At 42.5% G+C, this 20,868-nt stretch overlaps 1 protein-coding gene across 1 annotated transcript; it reads right to left on the minus strand.

Annotated features, from left to right (window-relative positions):
* Positions 1 to 8,806: 8,806 nt before the first annotated feature.
* On the minus strand, positions 8,807 to 14,641 carry plvapa (plasmalemma vesicle associated protein a). Its single transcript, XM_014139858.3, has 6 exons — positions 13,970 to 14,641; positions 13,295 to 13,385; positions 12,100 to 12,821; positions 9,861 to 10,179; positions 9,699 to 9,759; positions 8,807 to 9,505 (listed from the first exon to the last, which is right to left on the minus strand). The coding sequence occupies exons 1-6, from the start codon at positions 14,357 to 14,359 to the stop codon at positions 9,493 to 9,495; spliced, it is 1,596 nt and encodes a 531-aa protein (XP_013995333.1). The 5' UTR covers positions 14,360 to 14,641; the 3' UTR covers positions 8,807 to 9,492.
* Between the last annotated feature and the right edge of the window lie 6,227 nt (positions 14,642 to 20,868).

Below are 20,868 nucleotides of genomic sequence, written 5' to 3' on the forward strand. Positions count from 1 at the left end.
ACAAACTTTCTACTTTTAAACTCGGACAAAACAGAGATGCTTGTTCTAGGTCCCAAGAAACAAAGAGATCTTCTGTTGAATCTGACAATTAATCTGGATGGTTGTACAGTCGTCTCAAATAAAACTGTGAAGGACCTCGGCGTTACTCTGGACCCTGATCTCTCTTTTGAAGAACATATCAAGACTGTTTCAAGGACAGCTTTTTTCAATCTACGTAACATTGCAAAAATCTGAAACTTTCTGTCCAAAAATGATGCAGAAAAATGTATCCATGCTTTTGTTACTTCTAGGCTGGACTACTGCAATGCTCTACTTTCCGGCTACCCGGATAAAGCACTAAACAAACTTCAGTTAGTGCTAAATACGGCCGCTAGAATCCTGACTAGAACCAAAAAATGTGATCATATTACTCCAGTGCTAGCCTCCCTACACTGGCTTCCTGTTAAGGCAAGGGCTGATTGCAAGGTTTTACTGCTAACCTACAAAGCATTACATGGGCTTGCTCCTACCTATCTTTCCGATTTGGTCCTGCCGTACATACCTACACGTACGCTACGGTCACAAGACGCAGGCCTCCTAATTGTCCCTAGAATTTCTAAGCAAACGGCTGGAGGTAGGGCTTTCTCCTATAGAGCTCCATTTTTATGGAATGGTCTGCCTACCCATGTGAGAGACGCAGACTCAGTCTCAACCTTTAAGTCTTTACTGAAGACTTATCTCTTCAGTAGGTCCTATGATTAAGTATAGTCTGGCCCAGGAGTGTGAAGGTGAACGGAAAGGCTGGAGCAACGAACCGCCCTTGCTGTCTCTGCCTTGCCGGTTCCCCTCTCTCCACTGGGATTCTCTGCCTCTAACCCTATTACAGGGGCTGAGTCACTGGCTTACTGGTGTTCTTCCATGCCGTCCATGGGAGGGGTGCGTCACTTGAGTGGGCTGAGTCACTGACGTGGTCTTCCTGTCTGGGTTGGCGCCCCCCCCCCCCCCCCCCCTTGGGTTGTGCCGTGGCGGAGCTCTTTTGTGGGCTATACTCGGCCTTGTCTTAGGACGGTAATTTGGTGGTTGGAGACATCCCTCTAGTGGTGTGGGGGCTGTGCTTTGGCAAAGTGGGTGGGGTTATATCCTGCCTGTTTGGCCCTGTCCGGGGGTATCATCGGATGGGGCCACAGTGTCTTCTGATCCCTCCTGTCTCAGCCTCCAGTATTTATGCTGCAATAGTTTATGTGTCGGGGGGCTAGGGTCAGTCTGTTACATCTGGAGTATTTCTCTTGTCTTATCCGGTGTCCTGTGTGAATTTAAATATGCTCTCTCTAATTCTCTCTTTCTCTCTTTCTTTCTTTCTCTCGGAGGACCTGAGCCCTAGGACCATGCCTCAGGACTACCTGGCATGATGACTCCTTGCTGTCCCCAGTCCACCTGGCCATGCTGCTGCTCCAGTTTCAACTGTTCTGCCTGCGGCTATGGAACCCTGACCTGTTCACCGGACGTGCTTGTTGCAACCTCGACAACTGCTATGATTATTATTATTTGACCATGCTGGTCATTTATGAACATTTTAACATCTTGACCATGTTCTGTTATAATATCCACCCGGCACAGTCAGAAGAGGACTGGCCACCCCTCATAGCCTGGTTCCTCTCTAGGTTTCTTCCTAGGTTTTTGGCCTTTCTAGGGAGTTTTTCCTAGGGAGTTTTTCCTAGCCACCGTGCTTCTTTCACATGCATTGCTTGCTGTTTGGCGTTTTAGGCTGGGTTTCTGTACAGCACTTTGAGATATCAGCTGATGTACAAAGGGCTATATAAATAAATTTGATTTGATTTGACAGTCTGTGGTGCAACGTGGCGTTGGTGGATGGAGCGAGACATGATGTCCCAGATGTGCTCAATTGGATTCAGGTCTGGGGAACGGGCGGGCCAGTCCATAGCATCAATGCCTTCCTCTTGCAGGAACTGCTGACACACTCCAGCCACATGAGGTCTAGCATTGTCTTGCATTAGGAGGAACCCAGGGCCAACCGCACCAGCATATGGTCTCACAAGGGGTCTGAGGATCTCATCTCGGTACCTAATGTCAGTCAGGCTACCTCTGGCGAGCACATGGAGGGCTGTGCGGCCCCCCAAAGAAATGCCACCCCACACCATGACTGACCCACCGCCAAACCGGTCATGCTGGAGATGTTGCAGGCAGCAGAACATTCTCCACGGCGTCTCCAGACTCTGTCACGTCTGTCACGTGCTCAGTGTGAACCTGCTTTCATCTGTGAAGAGCACAGGGCGCCAGTGGCGAATTTGCCAATCTTGGTGTTCTCTGGCAAATGCCAAACGTCCTGCACGGTGTTGGGCTGTAAGCACAACCCCCACCTGTGGACGTCGGGCCCTCATACCACCCTCATGGAGTCTGTTTCTGACCGTTTGAGCAGACACATGCACATTTGTGGCCTGCTGGAGGTCATTTTGCAGGGCTCTGGCAGTGCTTCTCCTGCTCCTCCTTGCACAAAGGCGGAGGTAGCGGTCCTGCTGCTGGGTTGTTGCCCTCCTACGGCCTCCTCCACGTCTCCTGATGTACTGGCCTGTCTCCTGGTAGCGCCTCCATGCTCTGGACACTACGCTGACAGACACAGCAAACCTTCTTGCCACAGCTCGCATTGATGTGCCATCCTGGATGAGCTGCACTACCTGCGCCACTTGTGTGGGTTGTAGACTCCGTCTCATGCTACCACTAGAGTGAAAGCACCGCCAGCATTCAAAAGTTACCAAAACATCAGCCAGGAAGCATAGGAACTGAGAAGTGGTCTGTGGTCCCCACCTGCAGAACCACTCCTTTATTGGGGGTGTCTTGCTAATTGCCTATAATTTCCACCTGTTGTCTATTCCATTTGCACAACAGCATGTGAAATTTATTGTCAATCAGTGTTGTTTCCTAAGTGGACAGTTTGATTTCACAGAAGTGTGATTGACTTGGAGTTACATTGTGTTGTTTAAGTGTTCCCTTTATTTTTTTGAGCAGTGTGTATATATATATATATATATATATATATATATATATATATATATATTTTACACAAACCAACCACATTTGTATTGTACTGTAAGAGAAGAAAGAACATGAGCCATTCAGAGTACTTTTATGTCAAAAGGACCCCTTACCTCACATCAAAAAGTCTACCCTGTCATAACTCTTGTGCATAACAGAAAATGGTGAGCATGAGCTGATGTTGTGATCCGCAAGTCATTATTATAGATGCAATTGGCAATGAGAAACCGGTCTTTGCAATAGATATAGCTTGTGTTTAAAAAGTCCCTCTGAAATCCATTGGAGGCACCACTTTGTAGAAGATCCTACTTCTCAATTCCATCAGATACAGTATTTCAGATCCTCCATTACGATATAATGGCCGCTAGAGAGAAGTTGTGTTGAAGTGTGAGAAAGGCATGTTTCCCATCCAAAACAGTTTGTACATATATTATGACGACATTTTGTGACGTTTTTGTTCGTTTTGGTGTTCGGCAAGGTTTTTTTGGGCTGTTTGTGCACGCAACATGTTTTTGTTATCCGAAGTCTACGGCCCTTCGACGGTGATTGGTCAACAGTAGGGATTCTTGAATTAAGTGTTTGTTGTCATTCAACAAGAGACAACTAGTTTTCATGCACATTTCTTCACTTGAGAAATACTGCACCAAACATCTTAGCTAGATGTAAAATTGCTTGACTAAGATCTCCTCTGCAAAAATGTCCAAAATCACAGATTTCTTGAGTTATCTTGAAGAAGTGTATACTGGCTACGGCATCTCAAGATGGACAAACAGTACTATTTTTCTCTAGTTTTTCAAGCGAAGGTCTTTTAAAGGAGTATGCGTGGCAAAAATGTTCACTTTGCCTGGCCACGTTCTGTTAGGAACAAACTGAACTTAGTATGCAGACGCCTAAAGAGATACACTTCTTATTGGTTGGTATAGAGGGCAAGAGCCAGAAAACCCTGATGAGGTGCCAGGCTGCTTGCTACCTTTAGCCCCTAACCTCCTCTAGGGAACACTGGGTGAAGGATCTGGGCCGGTATGCATAAAGGGTTTTAGAGTCAGAGTGTTGATCTAGGATCAGGTCCCCATGTCCACATAATCTTATTAATTATGGTCTAAAAGGTTCAACTGATCCTAGATCAGCAATGGGCCCAGATATGGGGTAGTGTCTGACTGGTGATCTGTAGTCCACTGTCTCTCCCTACTCTAGCGAAATACAATTGGGTCTCTCTGTTTGATGGAAAATCAATGGGGTTGATAGATTACAGTAAATCTAGTCTGGTGATATGCTAAAATCGAGCAGAATTGCCATTGAGGATTATTGATGATCTTGTTAGCCTTTTGTTGAGGAGAGGCCATGAGTCTATGTACCGGGAAAAAGGTTTTAATCATGTATTTAGAATTCATTGTACATTTCCGTTTAGTCTTAGTTTGAATAGGATTGTAACATTCGTTTTGAAATACAAGTGAGAAATTTAGTATACATTTTCAATTGCTTACAATAACTTTACGATTAGAAATGAAAAGATACTACACTTCCGAGCAGCGATACAGGACTGAAGGTCCCCCTCAAAAAAACATAGATGACTGGGTCATCTAAAATGAAATGTGCCGATGTAACTGATAGTAATGCAATGACAAGTGCTTGACCTGACACAAGAGGCCAAGGTGAGCTCAGGTTATGTATGTTGGACAGATCCAGGGACGCCATCGAGGCTCATTGTTTCCTTCCAGCTGCTTCCACTGTTTACCACAGCCTCGACTATCAACAAGAGAAAGGTTTTGCCCTCTAATGTTTTTACCAGTCTGGCGGCCACGGGACTGAAGGGGCCAGCCAAATAGGAAGTGTAATTAGCAATCATGGTCAAGAGGGAACGTTAGTAGCCAGAGACAAAAGGGGTCAGAGTTCTGCAACCCCGGGTAGGAAGGAGGTAGCAATAATAAGCGGCCATTCCTTTCCTGCACTTTGGGCGGAGTGGGGAGACGTGGCGCCCCTGGCCTTTCTGGGCTCCAAATGGCCACTAAAGTCCCCCAGACCAGAGCAAACCCAGTATTCTCAGACACCATTGTGACACCAATCTGCGTCATCTAGAAGGGTTTTGACCTAATCGGCCTCAGATACCTGGGAACGCCCAATAGCAAATGACCCGTGGCAGTAGAAGACAAGCAGAGATAACCTAAAAAGGTTATTGTGAATACTACCCATCATGCTTTCATGTTACTGAACCTACAACACTACAGCGGGATAAGTAGGCAATTCTTCATGCAGTTGAAGTCGGAAGTTTACATACACTTAGATTGGAGTCATTAAAACTCGTTTTTCAACCACTCCACAAATTTCTTGTTAACAAACTATAGTTTTGGCAAGTCGGTTAGAACATCTACTTTGCATGACACAAGTAATTTTTCCAACAATTGTTTACAGACAGATTATTTCACTTATAATTCACTGAATCACAATTCCAGTGGGTCAGAAGTTTACATACACGAAGTTGACTGTGCCTTTAAACAGCGTGGAAAATTCCAGAAAATGATGTCATGGCTTTAGAAGCTTCTGATAGGCTAACTGACATCATTTGAGTCAATTGGAGGTGTACCTGTGGGTGTATTTCAAGGCCTACCTTCAAACTCAGTGCCTCTTTCCTTGACATCATGGGAAAATCAAAATAAATCAGCCAAGACCTCAGAAAAAATATTGTAGATCTCCACAAGTCTGGAGCAATTTCCAAATGCCTGAAGGTACCACGTTCATCTGTATCTGTACAAACAATTGTACGCAAGTATAAACACCATGGGACCACACAGCGTCATACCGCTCAGGAAGGAGACGCGTTCTGTCTCCCAGAGATGAACGTACTTTGGTGCGAAAAGTGCAAATCAATCCCAGAACAACAGCAAAGTACCTTGTGAAGATGCTGGAGGAAACAGGTACAAAGTATCTATATCCACAGTAAAACGAGTCCTATATCGAGATAACCCGAAAGGCCACTCAGCAAGGAAGAAGCCACTGCTCCAAAACGGCCATAAAAAAGCCAGACCACGGTTTGCAACTGCACATGGGGACAAAGATCGTACTTTTTGCAGAAATGTCCTCTGGTCTAATGAAACAAAAATAGAACTGTTTGGCCATAATGACGATCGTTATGTTTGGAGGAAAAAGGGGGATGCTTGCAAGGCGAAGAACACCATCCCAACCGTGAAGCACAGGGGTGGCAGCATCATGTTGTGGGGGTGCTTTGCTGCAGGAGGGACTGGTGCACTTCACAAAATAGATGGCATCATGAGGAAAGAAAATTATGTGGATATATTGAAGCAACATCTCAAGACATCAATCAGGAAGTTAAAGCTTGGTCGCAAATGGGTCTTCCAAATGGACAATGACCCCAAGCATACTTCCAAAGTTGTAGCAAAATGACTTAAGGACAACAAAGTCAAGGTATTGGAGTGGCCATCACAAAGCCCTGACCTCAATCCTATAGAAAATCTGTGGGCAGAACTGAAAAAGCGCTGCGAGCAAGGAGGCCTACAAACTTGACTCCGTTACACCAGCTCTGTCAGATGGAATGGGCCAAAATTCACCCAACTTATTGTGGGAAGCTTGTGGAAGGCTACCCGAAACATTTGACCCAAGTTGAACAATTTAAAGGCAATGCTACCAAATACTAATTGAGTGTATGTAAACTTCTGACCCACTGGGAATGTGATGAAAGAAATAAAAGCTGAAATAGATCATTCTCTCTACTATTATTCTGACATTTCACATTCTTAAAATAAAGTGGTGATCCTAACTGACCTAAAACAGGGAATTCTTACTCGGATTAAATGTCAGGAATTGTGAAAAACTGAGTTTAAATGTATTTGGCTAAGGTGTATGCAAACTTCCGACTTCAACTGTAAATCAAATTAAGATGAGTAGACACAGGTTTAAAGGGATGTTCACCTATAATACATTTTAAAAAGATTTTCTATTCTTTTGTTGGTTGTTGTTGATTGATCCAGTTTTAAAGTCCATATTTTGGTTGTTTGGTTAGTTTCAGCAGCATCTGTCTACTAGCGCACCTCTGGGCAGGGCTGGACAGGGCTAACTGTAAGTAAGTGGACATTTCCACCCCAAAGTTAGTCAAGTTAGCCAGCTAGGTAGCTTGAGTTATTAAAAAAAAAAATAATACAGTCAACCAGGTTAGATACCACTCCTACACTATTTTGCTAGATACCAGTAACACTGCTTCATAAAGTCAGCGTACGTTTGATGAGTTTAAGTTATTTATTTGAAATCAGCAACATCTGCAGTATTGATGTCTCTATCTCAGGTATTTTCAATGGAAAGAGTAAGAGACAATGTGGTCCAGTGTGGCAGAGTGTGCCACACTGGACCACATGGAATCAGATCAGAACACAGACATACAATCTCCTCATGGCTTCTCTCAAGGTGAATTGGAGGTCCAATCGTCCTGACTGGAAAAACACTTGATGTTAATTAAACAAAGGATTTCCTTTAGACAGGATAGAGGTCTCTCGTCCTGAACTCTACCATATATTAGTTGGTAAACAGTCAAACCACTTTACGTATTTAAAATGTTTGAATTAACAGTTGGTTCCCTTGGGCATTGTTTCCAACAGGGTGTTTGCCACCAACATTTCTCAGTCGTCCTACTGTTCTACTTTAATTGTGCTTAATTTATGCCAGATGGTGTGCCAGATAGGGTTTGATTTGATTCTGGAATTGAACAGGATGTGCTAATTTAATAGAATAACGCCGTGCAAATGGTTTATGGGTCGTTTGAGATTCCTTTGAGACAAATTGAAATGGAACTGTGGCACGCAATGGATGATCCTCTGTAGCTCTGTTGGTAGAGCATGGTTCTAGCAATGCTAGGATAGTGAGTTTGATTCCCGGGGCCACCTATACATACAAAAATGTATGCATGCAAGTTACTTTGGATAAAATGTAAGTTGCTTTGGATAAAAGCTGTTGGCCTAATGGCATACTGTATAATATCTGGGTTGGCATGTTGCTAGATGTAATTTAAGCATGCTATTGTCCCATTGAAGCAAGAATGCTGTTATAGACTGATAAAGTTAGTGTTTGTATTATTGGACAAGGGGTTGCTGGGATACTCTTTCCAATAGTTTATATATCCCATAGACACAGCAATAACAAAATAAAACATTGTTTGGTGTTCAAGGCTATTTTAGGGGCTGGTTTTGGGGAAAGAACATACTGAAGATTTGATGGATAACTTTATCCGTCCGTCTCTCAATGTTTTTTATTAGAGTTGTTTCATGTTCTTATTAAGTGTATGGAAATATATAGTCTGTAGCCAGCCCAAGAGGTATTGTTAATGTTGGGTTTTGTATACACCAGTGTTTGTACCTTTCCCTCCCATCCGCTCCAATTGGTCTGACAGGTTGGCAGACATAAACATAAACATCTTGGTCGGATAAAATTGTCTTCCAGTAAATGATGTCTGTAACGTGACGAAGGGGAGGGACTGTCAGCAGTGGGACTATTATCCTCACAATGGGTGACGCAAGTGGGGACAAACAATTCATATCCGTCTTGGATGGGGTACATGTTTCTGAAATCAGCGGTGTGAAATTCAAAAGTAGTGCCTTAAACATTGAGGTCATCACACATCATTCATAGAACAGGAGTTACAATAACTACCCTTTTGTTTTAATAAAAGTATGTATAGTACATTAAAAACAGAATATTTATGACTTTCATGCCTTTTTCCTGACTAAATCAACATATTCAAATAATATACATTCGTATTTGTTTATCAATGACATTCAAGCCCCCAAAAAGTGCAAAAATGTAATACATGTCACAATAGCAACAGATCTTCTTTTATGATATATTACAATGCAGCTGCTGCTGATAGAAATTATATTATACATACACGGGGTGTACAAAACATTAAGGACACCTTCCTAACACTGAGTTGCACCCCCAGTCTCAATTCTTCGGGGATTTGACTCTATAAGGTGTAGAAAGCATTCCATAGGGATGCTGGCCCATGTTGACTCCAATGCTTCCCACAGTTCTGTCAAATTGGCTGGATGTCCTTTGGGGGGTGGACCATTCTTGATGCACACAGGAAACTGTTGAGGGTGAATAACCCAGAAGCGTTGCAGTTGTTGACACAAACTGGTACCTACTACCGTACCCCGTTCAAAGGCACTTACATCTTTTGTTTTGCCCCTTCACCCTCTGAATGGCACGCATACACAATCCGTGTCTCAATTGTCTCCTCCCCTTAATCTACACTGATTGAAGTGGATTTAACAAGTGACATCAATAAGGGCTCATAGCTTTCACCTGGATTCACCTGGTCAGTCTGTGTCATGGAAAGAGCAGGTGTCCTTATTGTTTTGTACACTCAGTGTATTAACATACCATAACTCAATATGAGGAGACTGGGTTTTATAGTAGAGGGTCCCATTCCTTCTCCAATTTCCTCTGAGATTCCATGGATTACCCAGATACTCTGCAGACAAGAAGAAACAATAGAAATACTTGTTCAGTTCATTGTGTCTACTGCAGGCAGCAGATCACATTTGAATGTTATCACTAAATGTTCTCTCAGCCATGTTGAATTAAAAGGTCTAGAAACATGGTAATTTTTGGCACAAGCACATTTATTTACGGGTCACTTTGCTGTACAGGGGGTTTGAACTCACTCTGAGCCGGAGTTGGGTTTGGAATACTGCTGCAGCTCGCGTAAGTATTGATTGATATTTGCTGTGGAAACAACAGAACAACATCATTAGCCATCACCCATAGCATATCAGTCTTAATAAGAAGTGATGTTTATATCAAGCCTTGATACTAGTATGTCTTACCTAAACTGTAACCGTTGGGGCTACCCAAGCCTGGTCCGATTTTCTTTGCAACACCTGATGGTGACCCGGCACCACTCAGTCCTGTCCCTCCTGATCCCCTAGTACCCACTCCTGTTGCACTTGACCCTGCCCCGCCCGTTCCTGTGTTGCCAAACACTGTATTGCTGTTTCCTGTTGCAGATGCAGATGCGCCCCACCCACCTATTCCTGCCATCACACCTGCTCCAGCAGCTGACCCCCTGTTACCTTGCCCTGTTGCACTCGACCCTACCCAGCCCACCCCTGTGTTACCAGTTGCACCCGGGCTACCGATTCCGGTCTGAAACATAATAAGACAAAGAGAATGATGTTAGGTTAAAATACTGTCATAAAATATAGTCAAATATAAGAATGAGTTATACATCATTTATAATCACAGATAATAATAATAGTACAAACAAAGCATATAATTTAAGGTGACTTTCGTAAACCGCGGTTCTATGAGAATATATGTGAGCTATCTCACTATGGCAGTGGTTCTCAATCCTGGTGCTGGGGACCCAAAGGGATGCACGTTTTTGCATTGGCACTACAGGCCTGATTCAAATCATCAAAGCTTGGGCTTTCAAAGCTCGAGCGGCAGGTAGCCTAGCGGTTATGAACGTTGGGCCAGTAACTGAAAAGTCGGAAACTAGGGGGGAAATCTGTAGATTTGGCCTTGAGCAAGGCATTTAACCCTAATTGTACCTGTAAGTCACTCTGGAAAAGTGTATGCTGAATGACTAAAATAAAATAAAAAACTATGTATATAAAGGATTATGAGTTGCTCATTTGAAAAATGAGCACCCCTTTGGTTCCTCAGATACCTCTGGTGGAACGACCCTTTCTGGGCTGTAAGCCTTGCTATTATATTTTACAATACAATATCCTCCACTATCCAAAGATAGCCTTTAACTAGTTAGGGGGCCTCTCTTGCAGGGAGGAGCCCAAACAAAATGCAGGAGTCGTTGTCGCTCTAGTGCAATACTCTCGCTTTCATCCAAGCAAATGCGCAAGACGCATGCTGGACACAAATTTTGGAGAGGCGGGTGTAACCACAAGCTCCAGGGAGAGACAACACAGTTTGACGCTGACCCCAGGCATACAGGCAGAGTTTGGGTTCCAAGGTACCCAGGAGGACGCCGGGGCAAACTGAAAGCATGAACGGGCGGGCTGACAGCACTTGCAACCCACTCACTCGGTTTGCAGGCGTAGGGTAGACAGAAAAGTGGGTGCTTTCCTGTGGCAAAGAAAATGCACAATAGACTGTCCTATGTGAAGGGGTAAAGGCTTGGAGCGCACCCTCAAAATGACACAACATAGGGTAGAGTCCTGTGTGAAAGGTGAGATAGCAGTTAAATGGTCCTAGGAGATCTTCCCTATGTTTCCAAGGAATGATCTGTGTAGGTCACACCACTTTTCTGAAAACGCATCGCCCATTTATCAAACAGTGGGCGTGTGGGAGGGGCACTGGCACTAAGCCTACACATTATACCTTGAGCCATACACTTGTCACAGCTCTTCTGCTGTGACTCTATCATAGTCTGTCCCATGCATCCCCAATACATTTGTAGTACAATTTAAATTCTGCTATTACAGCCCTTGGCCTTTCTGTAGCCTAACATGTTTTGAAATATTTGATTTTGTATTGTCATTGGATGGGAGAACCCTTCTTCTCTCATGCATATCTTTATTTATATATAGCTAGGGAGCTGTGGTATAGCTAGGGAGCAGAAACGCGTAGTGCATAGGGGAAGTACCAAAACACCTTGATATCAAGGATGCGCATTCAAGCAGATGCGGAAATTTAGTTAGGATGGAAGAAATTATATAGTAAAACCTGCAAAAGTGTGAATGTAAACCAGGGAAAAGACCCTCCCTGTGTCCAATAAAAAAAACACACAACCCTCCGCAAAGAAAAAACTAAAGTTAGACAACCCTCCCCTATTTTGGACCACCCCCCCACCTGGGTAAATTTTGGACTTTCCCATAGCTTTCATTTTCAACTAATGTCTTTTCCTAGAGATAATTTTCATCGTAAATCTCATTCACATGATTAGATCTTTTGACCAGTGTCTCAACTCTATCCCTACAGCAAGGACGGAAACAATTTCTGGCCTCAGTTTGACTTCTAAATCATTTTCTGTCTATATTTAAACGCCCCTTATCTCTGACCTGGATGAAAGCCCAGTACTAAACCACAGAACAGATCTTCCTTTACCCTGGAGCCACAGTTGGCCAGGGAGGCGTTGAGGCTCCGGATCTTGTCGTTGAGGATTTTGATCTCGCCCTCCTTCACCTTCATCGCTGCCTCCCCCAGATCCTTGTCCCACTGCAGCTTCTTGCTGCCCGTCAGCAGCTTCTCCATCTCTAGGTCGTATTTCTCCTGGGCCTTCTGCAACTTTTCTTGGTGCTCCAGGGCCATGGCGCTGCGGTTCTGGCTGCACCAGTGGTGGTCCTCGGCTAGCTGGTCTTTCTCCGCCTGCAGCCTGGCGCTACGGCCCTGGATCTCCGACACCTGGGAGCCTACGTTGTCCAGGTAGTGCTGGAACTTGGTCTCCACCTCGCGGGACAGACTGGAGCAGTTGTTGCGGATCTGGTCCAGGTAGTCGCGCTGCTTCTCGCAGGTGAGCAGGAAGGGGCTGACTTTAGGCAGGAGGGTGTCGATCTTCAACAGGAAGGCTTTGGAGACGTTGGAGATGCTGCCGAGGGATTGGATGAAGTCCTCCTTGCACTTCTTCCTGTAGCTCTCCAGCTGTTTCAGCAGGGTGGTCTTGTCCCTCCGGAGGGATATGGCATCCAAGGTGAGGGTGTTCCGGTCCTTGGCTGTGTTCTCTATCTCAATCTTCATGAACTGCACCGTCTGACTGAAGTTGGCGTTCACTAGCTTTAGCAATTGCTCTAGGTGCTGGACCTGGTTTCCTTGTATATTGTTGTTGTTGCCTGGAAACGTTTTTGAGGAAGAAAAAAAAGAAAGAAACATGTTTTGTGTTAATACTTCTGAACCACTATCAGATCTTGTCCTGGATTCAATCCGAGGAGCACTGTCGATCTTGTCCTGGATTCAATCCGAGGAGCACTGGCGGCTTGGATTGAACCCCAGCCCTGTGTTGGGGGAATTCAGAACGGCGAATAAATCATTTAAATTATATTTTCACTATTTGTATTCTTACTTAGGTACTACAACAGCAAGCATTTTCCAAAACTGTGAAGACAAAATATCATTGCCAAGTTGTAATTTGCGCCTTGCTTACTCTTGTCCAAAGAAATACCAGTTAGGAAAGTTAGGAAACCTAATATGAATAGGAAAGCTCATCTGTGAAATACAAGGATGAGATTCTGTGTGAACATATGTAACACTAGTGCAGAGCAGAGCAATGAAAGCATTGGTTTGTCTTAAAGTTCAATTGTCTTACCATTTAGTGTTATCATTGGTGTCATGGCTCTGGGGCATCGGTTCATGCTAAGTTGAATCTGACAGCTTTTCTTATCATTATCGCATTGATTCTGTGGATATTAATAACAGATATGCATTACATTTTGTCAGCTAAAGAACATTTGAGTGCAAGTTTCACCTACTGTGTACATGCAGATTATGGTTGACAGTTGTTTTATACATATATTTTATACAACTGACAAACTTAAATCTGAACGTAACTAGTGATTGTTAATGTTTATGTAGTAACACTGTTTTAACCTTTTCAGGTATAAATTTGCTGAAATGAATGGATATAATGATCGGTGAAATAATAATGGATATGATATACATAATATATATGTGTGTTATTTCATGTTCAATTACACTAAAATCTAAATCAGTTACCACATTAAACAACATACAGGAACTCAAGTCCTACAACTAAACTGGCATTTTAATATTCTAACAACAACATACAGGAACTCAAGTTCTACAACTAAACTGACATTTTAATATTCAATCAACCATTCACTGTGACCCCACTGTATGTACTGTACTGATGTCGTTGTGTTGAATATAAAAAAATGAACTATTCTCTAAAGTATTTCAAAATATCAAAAAACATCCACCGCAACCCTCTAGCATTGACCACTGAACCAGTCTCAGCACTTACCGCTTGGTCTCTGAGATTGGTGATGAATATGACAGATTTGTTTGCAATTTGACGCAGATTGATAATTTCCTTGTTGTTGCGCATCCTGTCAGTCTGAGTGGCATTCAGGAGAAGCGTCAGATTCTTTTTCTGCTGCCGGTGGTTCATGTTGTCCATGGAGAGGCGGTTGATGCTCTTCTCCAGGTCTTGGATCCGGCTCTCGGCTGCCGCGTCCAGGGACCTCCCGTAGACCAGGAAGAGAACGAGACTGACGATGATGAGCGACTGGATCAGAGAGGAGAAGAAGAAGACAACCCTCAAGTAGTAGCCACAGCTCTTTCCACTGGGCTTCTGGATCTTCCTCCTGGCCTCCAAGCCAAACTTGGCCTGGGAGTAGCTGCTGTTGTACATGGGTGCTCAGCCTCAGATGCACAGTACAGTACAGAACACCCTTACTGAGAAACAGCCAAGCCCAGACAGAACTAAGACGGTTCAAATGGGTTCCACTTCTTGAGGACCAAATTAAATATCAAATAAATAGAAAAGATGTGAGATATCTTAGGCAACCAAACTCAGTCCCTGGTAGTGGTGTGGTTCGGCGATAGTATCCCCCTTCTGACTTAAGGTAGCGCACAGTGGCAGTCCAAACAGTAAAGTTCTAGCCGTTTCCTCTCCTGAGCATTGTCTGAGAGTGAGAAGACAGGATTGTGTAAACATCGTCAGGAGTTTTATAAACACCTCGCCACACTTCCCATTCTGGGAACACCTTCCTGACCCCCTCCCCACCCCTGGACATCATGTCAGGGGTTAACATAACATTACGCACAGACACACACACTCACACACACACATCAAGTACACACATACGCACACACATACATATAACATCATACACACACACGCAAACACTGTTTTTTACCCCTGGCCCCCTGCGGTGTCAGCCGCCCATTTGTTTGACAATGTCAGCACACGTGACAAGAGATAGTGGTCCTGAAATTCCATGCTCCGAAGAGGGAAAGAGATAATAATCTTAGGAAAAGTCTTTGGGTATGACAGTCCTAAGTATTATTTAACAAGGTGTACCTAAACTCTACCAGTATATGTACCTAATATGTATTACATAGGTATTAGGGACACTCAAATGTGATGGTTTTTGTAGGCATCATACATAATGGTCTTTCATTTTCCTTGAGCGATCTTAACCCTTACCTGCTCTCTGATTAGTTGTAAGGTTCAGAGAGGTTATTGTATTTAGCATAGGTAGGTACATGCATATTCACACTCTTGACAGGAATATGATCGATTAACAATTGTTCTGACCTTTGTGCTGACCTTTGTGCTGACCATTGTTCTGACCATTGTTCTGAAGATATTATTTGTTCTGAAGATTTGATCTGTATATATTATCTTCCTCCATAACTGCCTTTCTGAAAATGACACATTGTAAAAACCTAATTTCAACCACAAAAAGCTTTTTTTTATGGGATCATGAACACGGTTTCCGGTGCACGGCTCCACTAGTTAAATGACAGGACAATAGTAGGCCTACACGTTGTTCCACAGAGTATCAGAGCCAGCAACCCTTTGATGCTGTGCGTCTCAACCCAACTTGCTGACGTTCGCAGCCATTGTTGCTATGCCAACCCCCGTCTTTAGAGGAAGCAGTAATTCACCAAGGTATTAGAATTGGCCATTTCCGAGTTTTTACCATCAGGACAGATCACAGATAAAGCTTGGGAACAAAAGCAGGATATCAGGGACAAACACAGAAGTACACACAAAATGTTGAATATTGACAATGAATTGGGTTGTTTATTTGGAGCATAAACAACCGGTATTCTGGTAAATGATGTCAGAATAAAATTGTGGTTCGAACCATGCGTGTAATAAAAACGTGCATCCCCTGTCTCCTAGAATTCTATTCTGGTGACTCAACTCCTTTACTCTAATGTTGTAGACGGCCCTGTAGGACTATGACAGAACGTAGTACTGGTGTAGTTTTCAGCCTATAGTTTCCACCTAGGAATACAGAGAAGCAACTGCCAGATGTATCATAATAGCCAAGAAGTAAAGCTGCACTGAGAGCCACATTGAAATAGAATACATTAAATACATGGAGCAGGGTGAAAAATCGCATTAAAACACAATTGAAATGTATTATCGGAAGGGCTGTGGTCACTATTCAAGTAATACATGAAATATATAGTGCCTTCAGAAATTATTCACACCCAAATGTTTCCTCTAAGCGGCATGTGCACGGGCCCTGCTCCCAAGTGACTGGCTCAGAAAAAAATCAGCCTGTGCAGATGTAACCGGTGTGAAATGGCTAGCTAGTTAGCAGGGTGCACGCTAATAGCGTTTCAATCGGTGACGTCACTCGCTCTGAGACCTTGAAGTAGTTGTTTCCCTTGTTCTGCAAAGGCCGTGGCTTTTGTGGAGCAATGGGTAATGATGCTTTGAGGGCGACTGTTGTAGATGTGTGCAGAGGGTCCCTGGTTCAAGCCCAGGTAGGAGCGAGGAGAGGGACGGAAGCAACAGAGAAGCACGAGATTGAATTTCACTCAACTTTTTTGAGTTTTCATCGTTAGTTAACACTATCAACTTTTCCCTGTACTGTGGGAATTGTGATCAAATCAATGCAATATTATTCACTTTCAAAGCAACATAACAAAACAAATTATGCAAGACTTATAGTATGCAAGAGATTTTGTTGTTGTCACGCCTGCTCCCGCTCTCCCTCTCTGGCGCTCGAGGGTGTCAGGCCGCCCTTCATTATGCACATCTGTCACCATCATTATGCATATCAGCGCTCATTGGACTCACCTGGACTTCTTCACCTTGTTGATTGCCCCATCTATGTCTGTCTGTTCCTACGTTGGTTCACCGTGTCAGCATTTTTGTCGTTTTGTTTTCCAGATTCTGTTTCTGTCAGTGTTTCATTAAATGTTCACTCCATGTACCTGCTTCTTATCTCCAGCGTCTCTCCTCACAGTTGTAGGCACATCCGAGTTTTGTCAATTTATTCATCATCTTTTGTTTGAAACACAATGTTGAACAAGGACACACACCTGATTACGCATATAGAAGTAGCACTAGTCTACCTGGCCAGCGCGCAACTGTATGCCCATAAATGTGCCCATGTGGGATGTCTCATAGTATTTCTGATTTTCTTAACTCACCACCACTAATGAGCTGCAGAGCTTCTCAAAGTACTTTTTCTTCACCTCAAACAGCAAGTAATCGAAGTCTGAATCAATTCATAATGACAATAGTTCCTCAAAGTATTTTAATTAACAATATTTCCAGCTCTCTCCCTTTCGATAACCACTCGGCATTAAAAATGTAATGATCTGATCCAGTGATAAGTGATCCATGTTTTTATGTGTTGGCTTTATGTAGGTTATTATTACATATTTGGCAATTGCAATAAAAGTTACTTTTAGATTTGTATAATTTTCATTTAGATAGAATGTAGATTAACCTCTGACAATGATTTTGAGATACAAAGACTATTATAAATGAAATAAAACTGTTCCACGAAGATGTGCATATGAAAATCATTTGTGGCATGCAGATTGGTATAAATGGTAAGATAAATTGTCACTGCAAATAAAAAAGGTTGCAGTTGTAACCTATTACCAGCAACTTCAGGAGCATAACGGCAGAATCTGCAAAGGCTAGCAGTAGTGGTAGGAGGGTAGGGAACAGATTTTGATTCTTCTGATTAGGCTATCTTGATCTCTGGCCCCCTCTTGAGTCACTTGTGCATCTTCAGTATTTAATAAAACAGCGTGCATAAAGCATAAGACAAGTTCAGTACATACAGATGATTTTATTAAAACACATAGGATGTGTCTATACAGTATACGGAAAAATACATGTTTTCAAATTTCGACCAATCAATTGGTTGAAAGACTACTCTTGGGCAGAGATATTTTTTGTTGTTGGGGTAAGCCCTAGTTGAAATGCAGGAAATTAGCTTTAGATGCCCCAAAAAATTGTGAGGGAGGACCCCCTGCCAGCTTATGTCCCCCCCACTTCTAAAACCAAAGTTGCGCCCCTGATTGTATTGCATTGACAGGCATGACTCAGGCCTCTACTCTACACAGACCGGTGTGCCATAACCGATCAGAGCTGTAAATAGACCATTACCATGTATCGATTTGTGCCTTTCACTTTGAAGTGGACTGTTTTACAGCATGACCGGTGGCGATTATTATGCGCTTGTTTTGAGATCAAAGTGAGAGCTGCATGTAGCCACGTGTGCAAATTATTTTGCACAGTTATAGCTAATTCGTAGTTCGCAATGTGAGAGTGATTGCTTCCTACAAGAGTACAAGATGTTTACATTTCTAGACATCATTGAAAAGCGATCCAGGTAAAGAGCTCTTTTATGTCTTAAGACAGTGTTGTATTTTGAGACAGGCTTGAGTAAGCTAAGTAGCCATAGGCAGATTGTAGCATAATTTGTCTGATTCTCTGTAAAAATGGTATTGGAATAATAATTCTCTGTAAAAATGGTATTAGAATAATAATGAATTGTATTTTGTAATGTGATTTCTTACATCAGACAACACAACAAAATGTTTAGTCAGCTCGTCTGAAGGACAGGTGGATAAACAGGTTAATGTCAAGCCCTACATGTTTTTTCAAAGTCTCATGGAATGCAGGCCTACATTGAACACCACACATTGATTGCTACTGTAGGCTGAAGGATATAACCACTATTTCCATATTAAAATGTTATGTGATGCATTTCCTCCATAGTTTTTTATGGTAGGCCAGTCCACCACTGCTCTGATCTCCCAACAGGTCAGCGAAATCAGTCAATTAAATGGCGCGCAGTGTGTGCGTCGGGAGGAGTTTCATCCCATAGGCTATCATTATTATGAACAACTCCCCATATGGGAATACTGTAAAACCGGATAAGGTCTGGCTACTCAAACATTTTGAAGAAACAGATTACATAAAAAAATAAGTTAACCTCTACAGGTTCAGTGGGTCCGTAGGCTAATGTGATTAGCATGAGGTTGTAAGTAACAAGAACATTTCCCAGGACATAGACATATCTGATATTGGCAGAAAGGATACATTCTTGTTAATCTAACTGCACTGTCCAATTTACAGTAGCTATTACAGTGAAATAATACCGTGCTATTGTTTGAGGAGAGTGCACAGTTATGAACTTGAAAAGTTATTAATAAACCAATTAGGCACATTTTGGCAGTCTTGATACAAACGTTTGAACATAAATGCAATGGTTCATTGGATCAGTCTAAAACTTTGCACATACACTGCAAAATCTAAATTGCGCCTGGGCTGAAATAGTACATTATGGCCTTTCTCTTGCATGTCAAAGCTGATGGTATAAATAAAAAATAAAAAAACGCATTGTTTTTTCTTTGTATTATCTTTTACCAGATCTAATGTGTTATGTTCTCCTACATTCATTTCACATTTCAAAGTGTTTCTTTTCAAATGCTATCAAGAGTATACATATCCTTGCTTCAGGTCCAGATCTACAGGCTGTTAGATTTGGGTATGAAAATTGAAAAAAAGGGGCGGATCCTTAAGAAACCTCTCTCAGGGAGGTGGGACGCTAGCGTCCCACGCTAGCGTCCCACCCACGGTTCACACTATTCAACAGCCAGTGAAAAATCAGAGCGCCAAATTCAAAACCACAAAATGTCATAATTCAGTTCTCAAACAAAGGACTATTTTACACCATTTTAAAGGTACACGTCTCCTTAATGTCCAATTTCAAAAAGGCTTTATGGCGAAAGCATAAAGTTAGATTATGTTAGGACAGTTCCAACACAAGAAAAAGCACACAGCCATTTTCCTAGAAAGGACAGGCGTCACAAAAACCAGAAAACCAGCTAAAATTATGCACTAACCTTTGACGATCTTCAACAGATGACACTCCTAGGACATCATGTTACACAATACATGCATTTTTTGTTCGATCAAGTTCATATTTATATCCATAAACCCCATTTTACATTGGCGCGTGACGTTCAGAAAATATTTTGCCTCCAATACTGCCGGTGAATCAGCACAACAATTTACAAAAATACTCACCATAAACGTTGATAAAATATTAAACTGTTATTCAAATAATTATAGATGAACATCTCCTTTATGCAAACGCTGTGACAGATTTCAAAAAAGCTTCACGAGGAAAGCACACTTTGCAATTATCTGAGTACAGCGCTCAGAAACATACACCAGGCAATACAGATACCCGCCGTTTAGGAGTCATCTAAAATCATAAATAGCATTATAAATATTCCCTTACCTTTGATCATCTTCATCAGAAGGCACTTCCAGGAATCCCAGGTCCACAACAAATGTTGTTTTGTTTGATAAAGTCCATAATTTATGTCCAAATAACTCCTTGTTGTTCGTGTGTCCAGTAAGCTACTCCAAGTGTTGAAAGCGCGCGGATGATGTCGCGACAAAAAGTTAAAAAAAGTTATATTTACGTTCGTTCAAACATGTCAAACGTTGTATAGCATCAATCTTTAGGGCCTTTATCACTTAGAACTTCAATAATATTCCAACCGGACGATTCCATTGTCTTGAAAAATGTTTTGGTACAGAGCTAACTCTCATGTGAATGCGCACCAATGAACTGATGTCCTTCCCTGGGTCACCAACTTCCCCACCTTCTTGTTCGCTCTCTGTTCATCATAGACACCTCAAACAGCTTTCTAAAGACTGTTGACATCTAGTGGAAGCCTTGGGAAGTGCAAAATCAACCCTAAGTCACTGTGTGTTCGATAGGCAATGACTTGAAAGGACTACAAGCACCAGAATTCTCACTTCCTGGATAGATTTCTCTCAGGTTTTTGCCTGCCATATGAGTTCTGTTATACTCACAGACATCATTCAAACAGTTTTAGAAACTTCAGTGTTTT

This window comes from Salmo salar, chromosome 14 (assembly GCF_965601325.2).
Source record: "Salmo salar chromosome 14, fSalSal1, whole genome shotgun sequence".
Classification (NCBI taxonomy): domain Eukaryota; kingdom Metazoa; phylum Chordata; class Actinopteri; order Salmoniformes; family Salmonidae; genus Salmo; species Salmo salar.

Excerpts from the sequence above, each read along its gene's own strand:
- plvapa (XM_014139858.3), bottom strand. The coding sequence starts at position 14,359 with ATGTACAACAGCAGCTACTCCCAGGCCAAGTTTGGCTTGGAGGCCAGG. Across the intron at positions 12,822-13,294 it reads ACCAATGATAACACTAAATG|GCAACAACAACAATATACAA; the intron begins GTAAGACAATTG and ends AAACGTTTCCAG. Across the intron at positions 9,760-9,860 it reads CCCCAACGGTTACAGTTTAG|CAAATATCAATCAATACTTA; the intron begins GTAAGACATACT and ends TTGTTTCCACAG.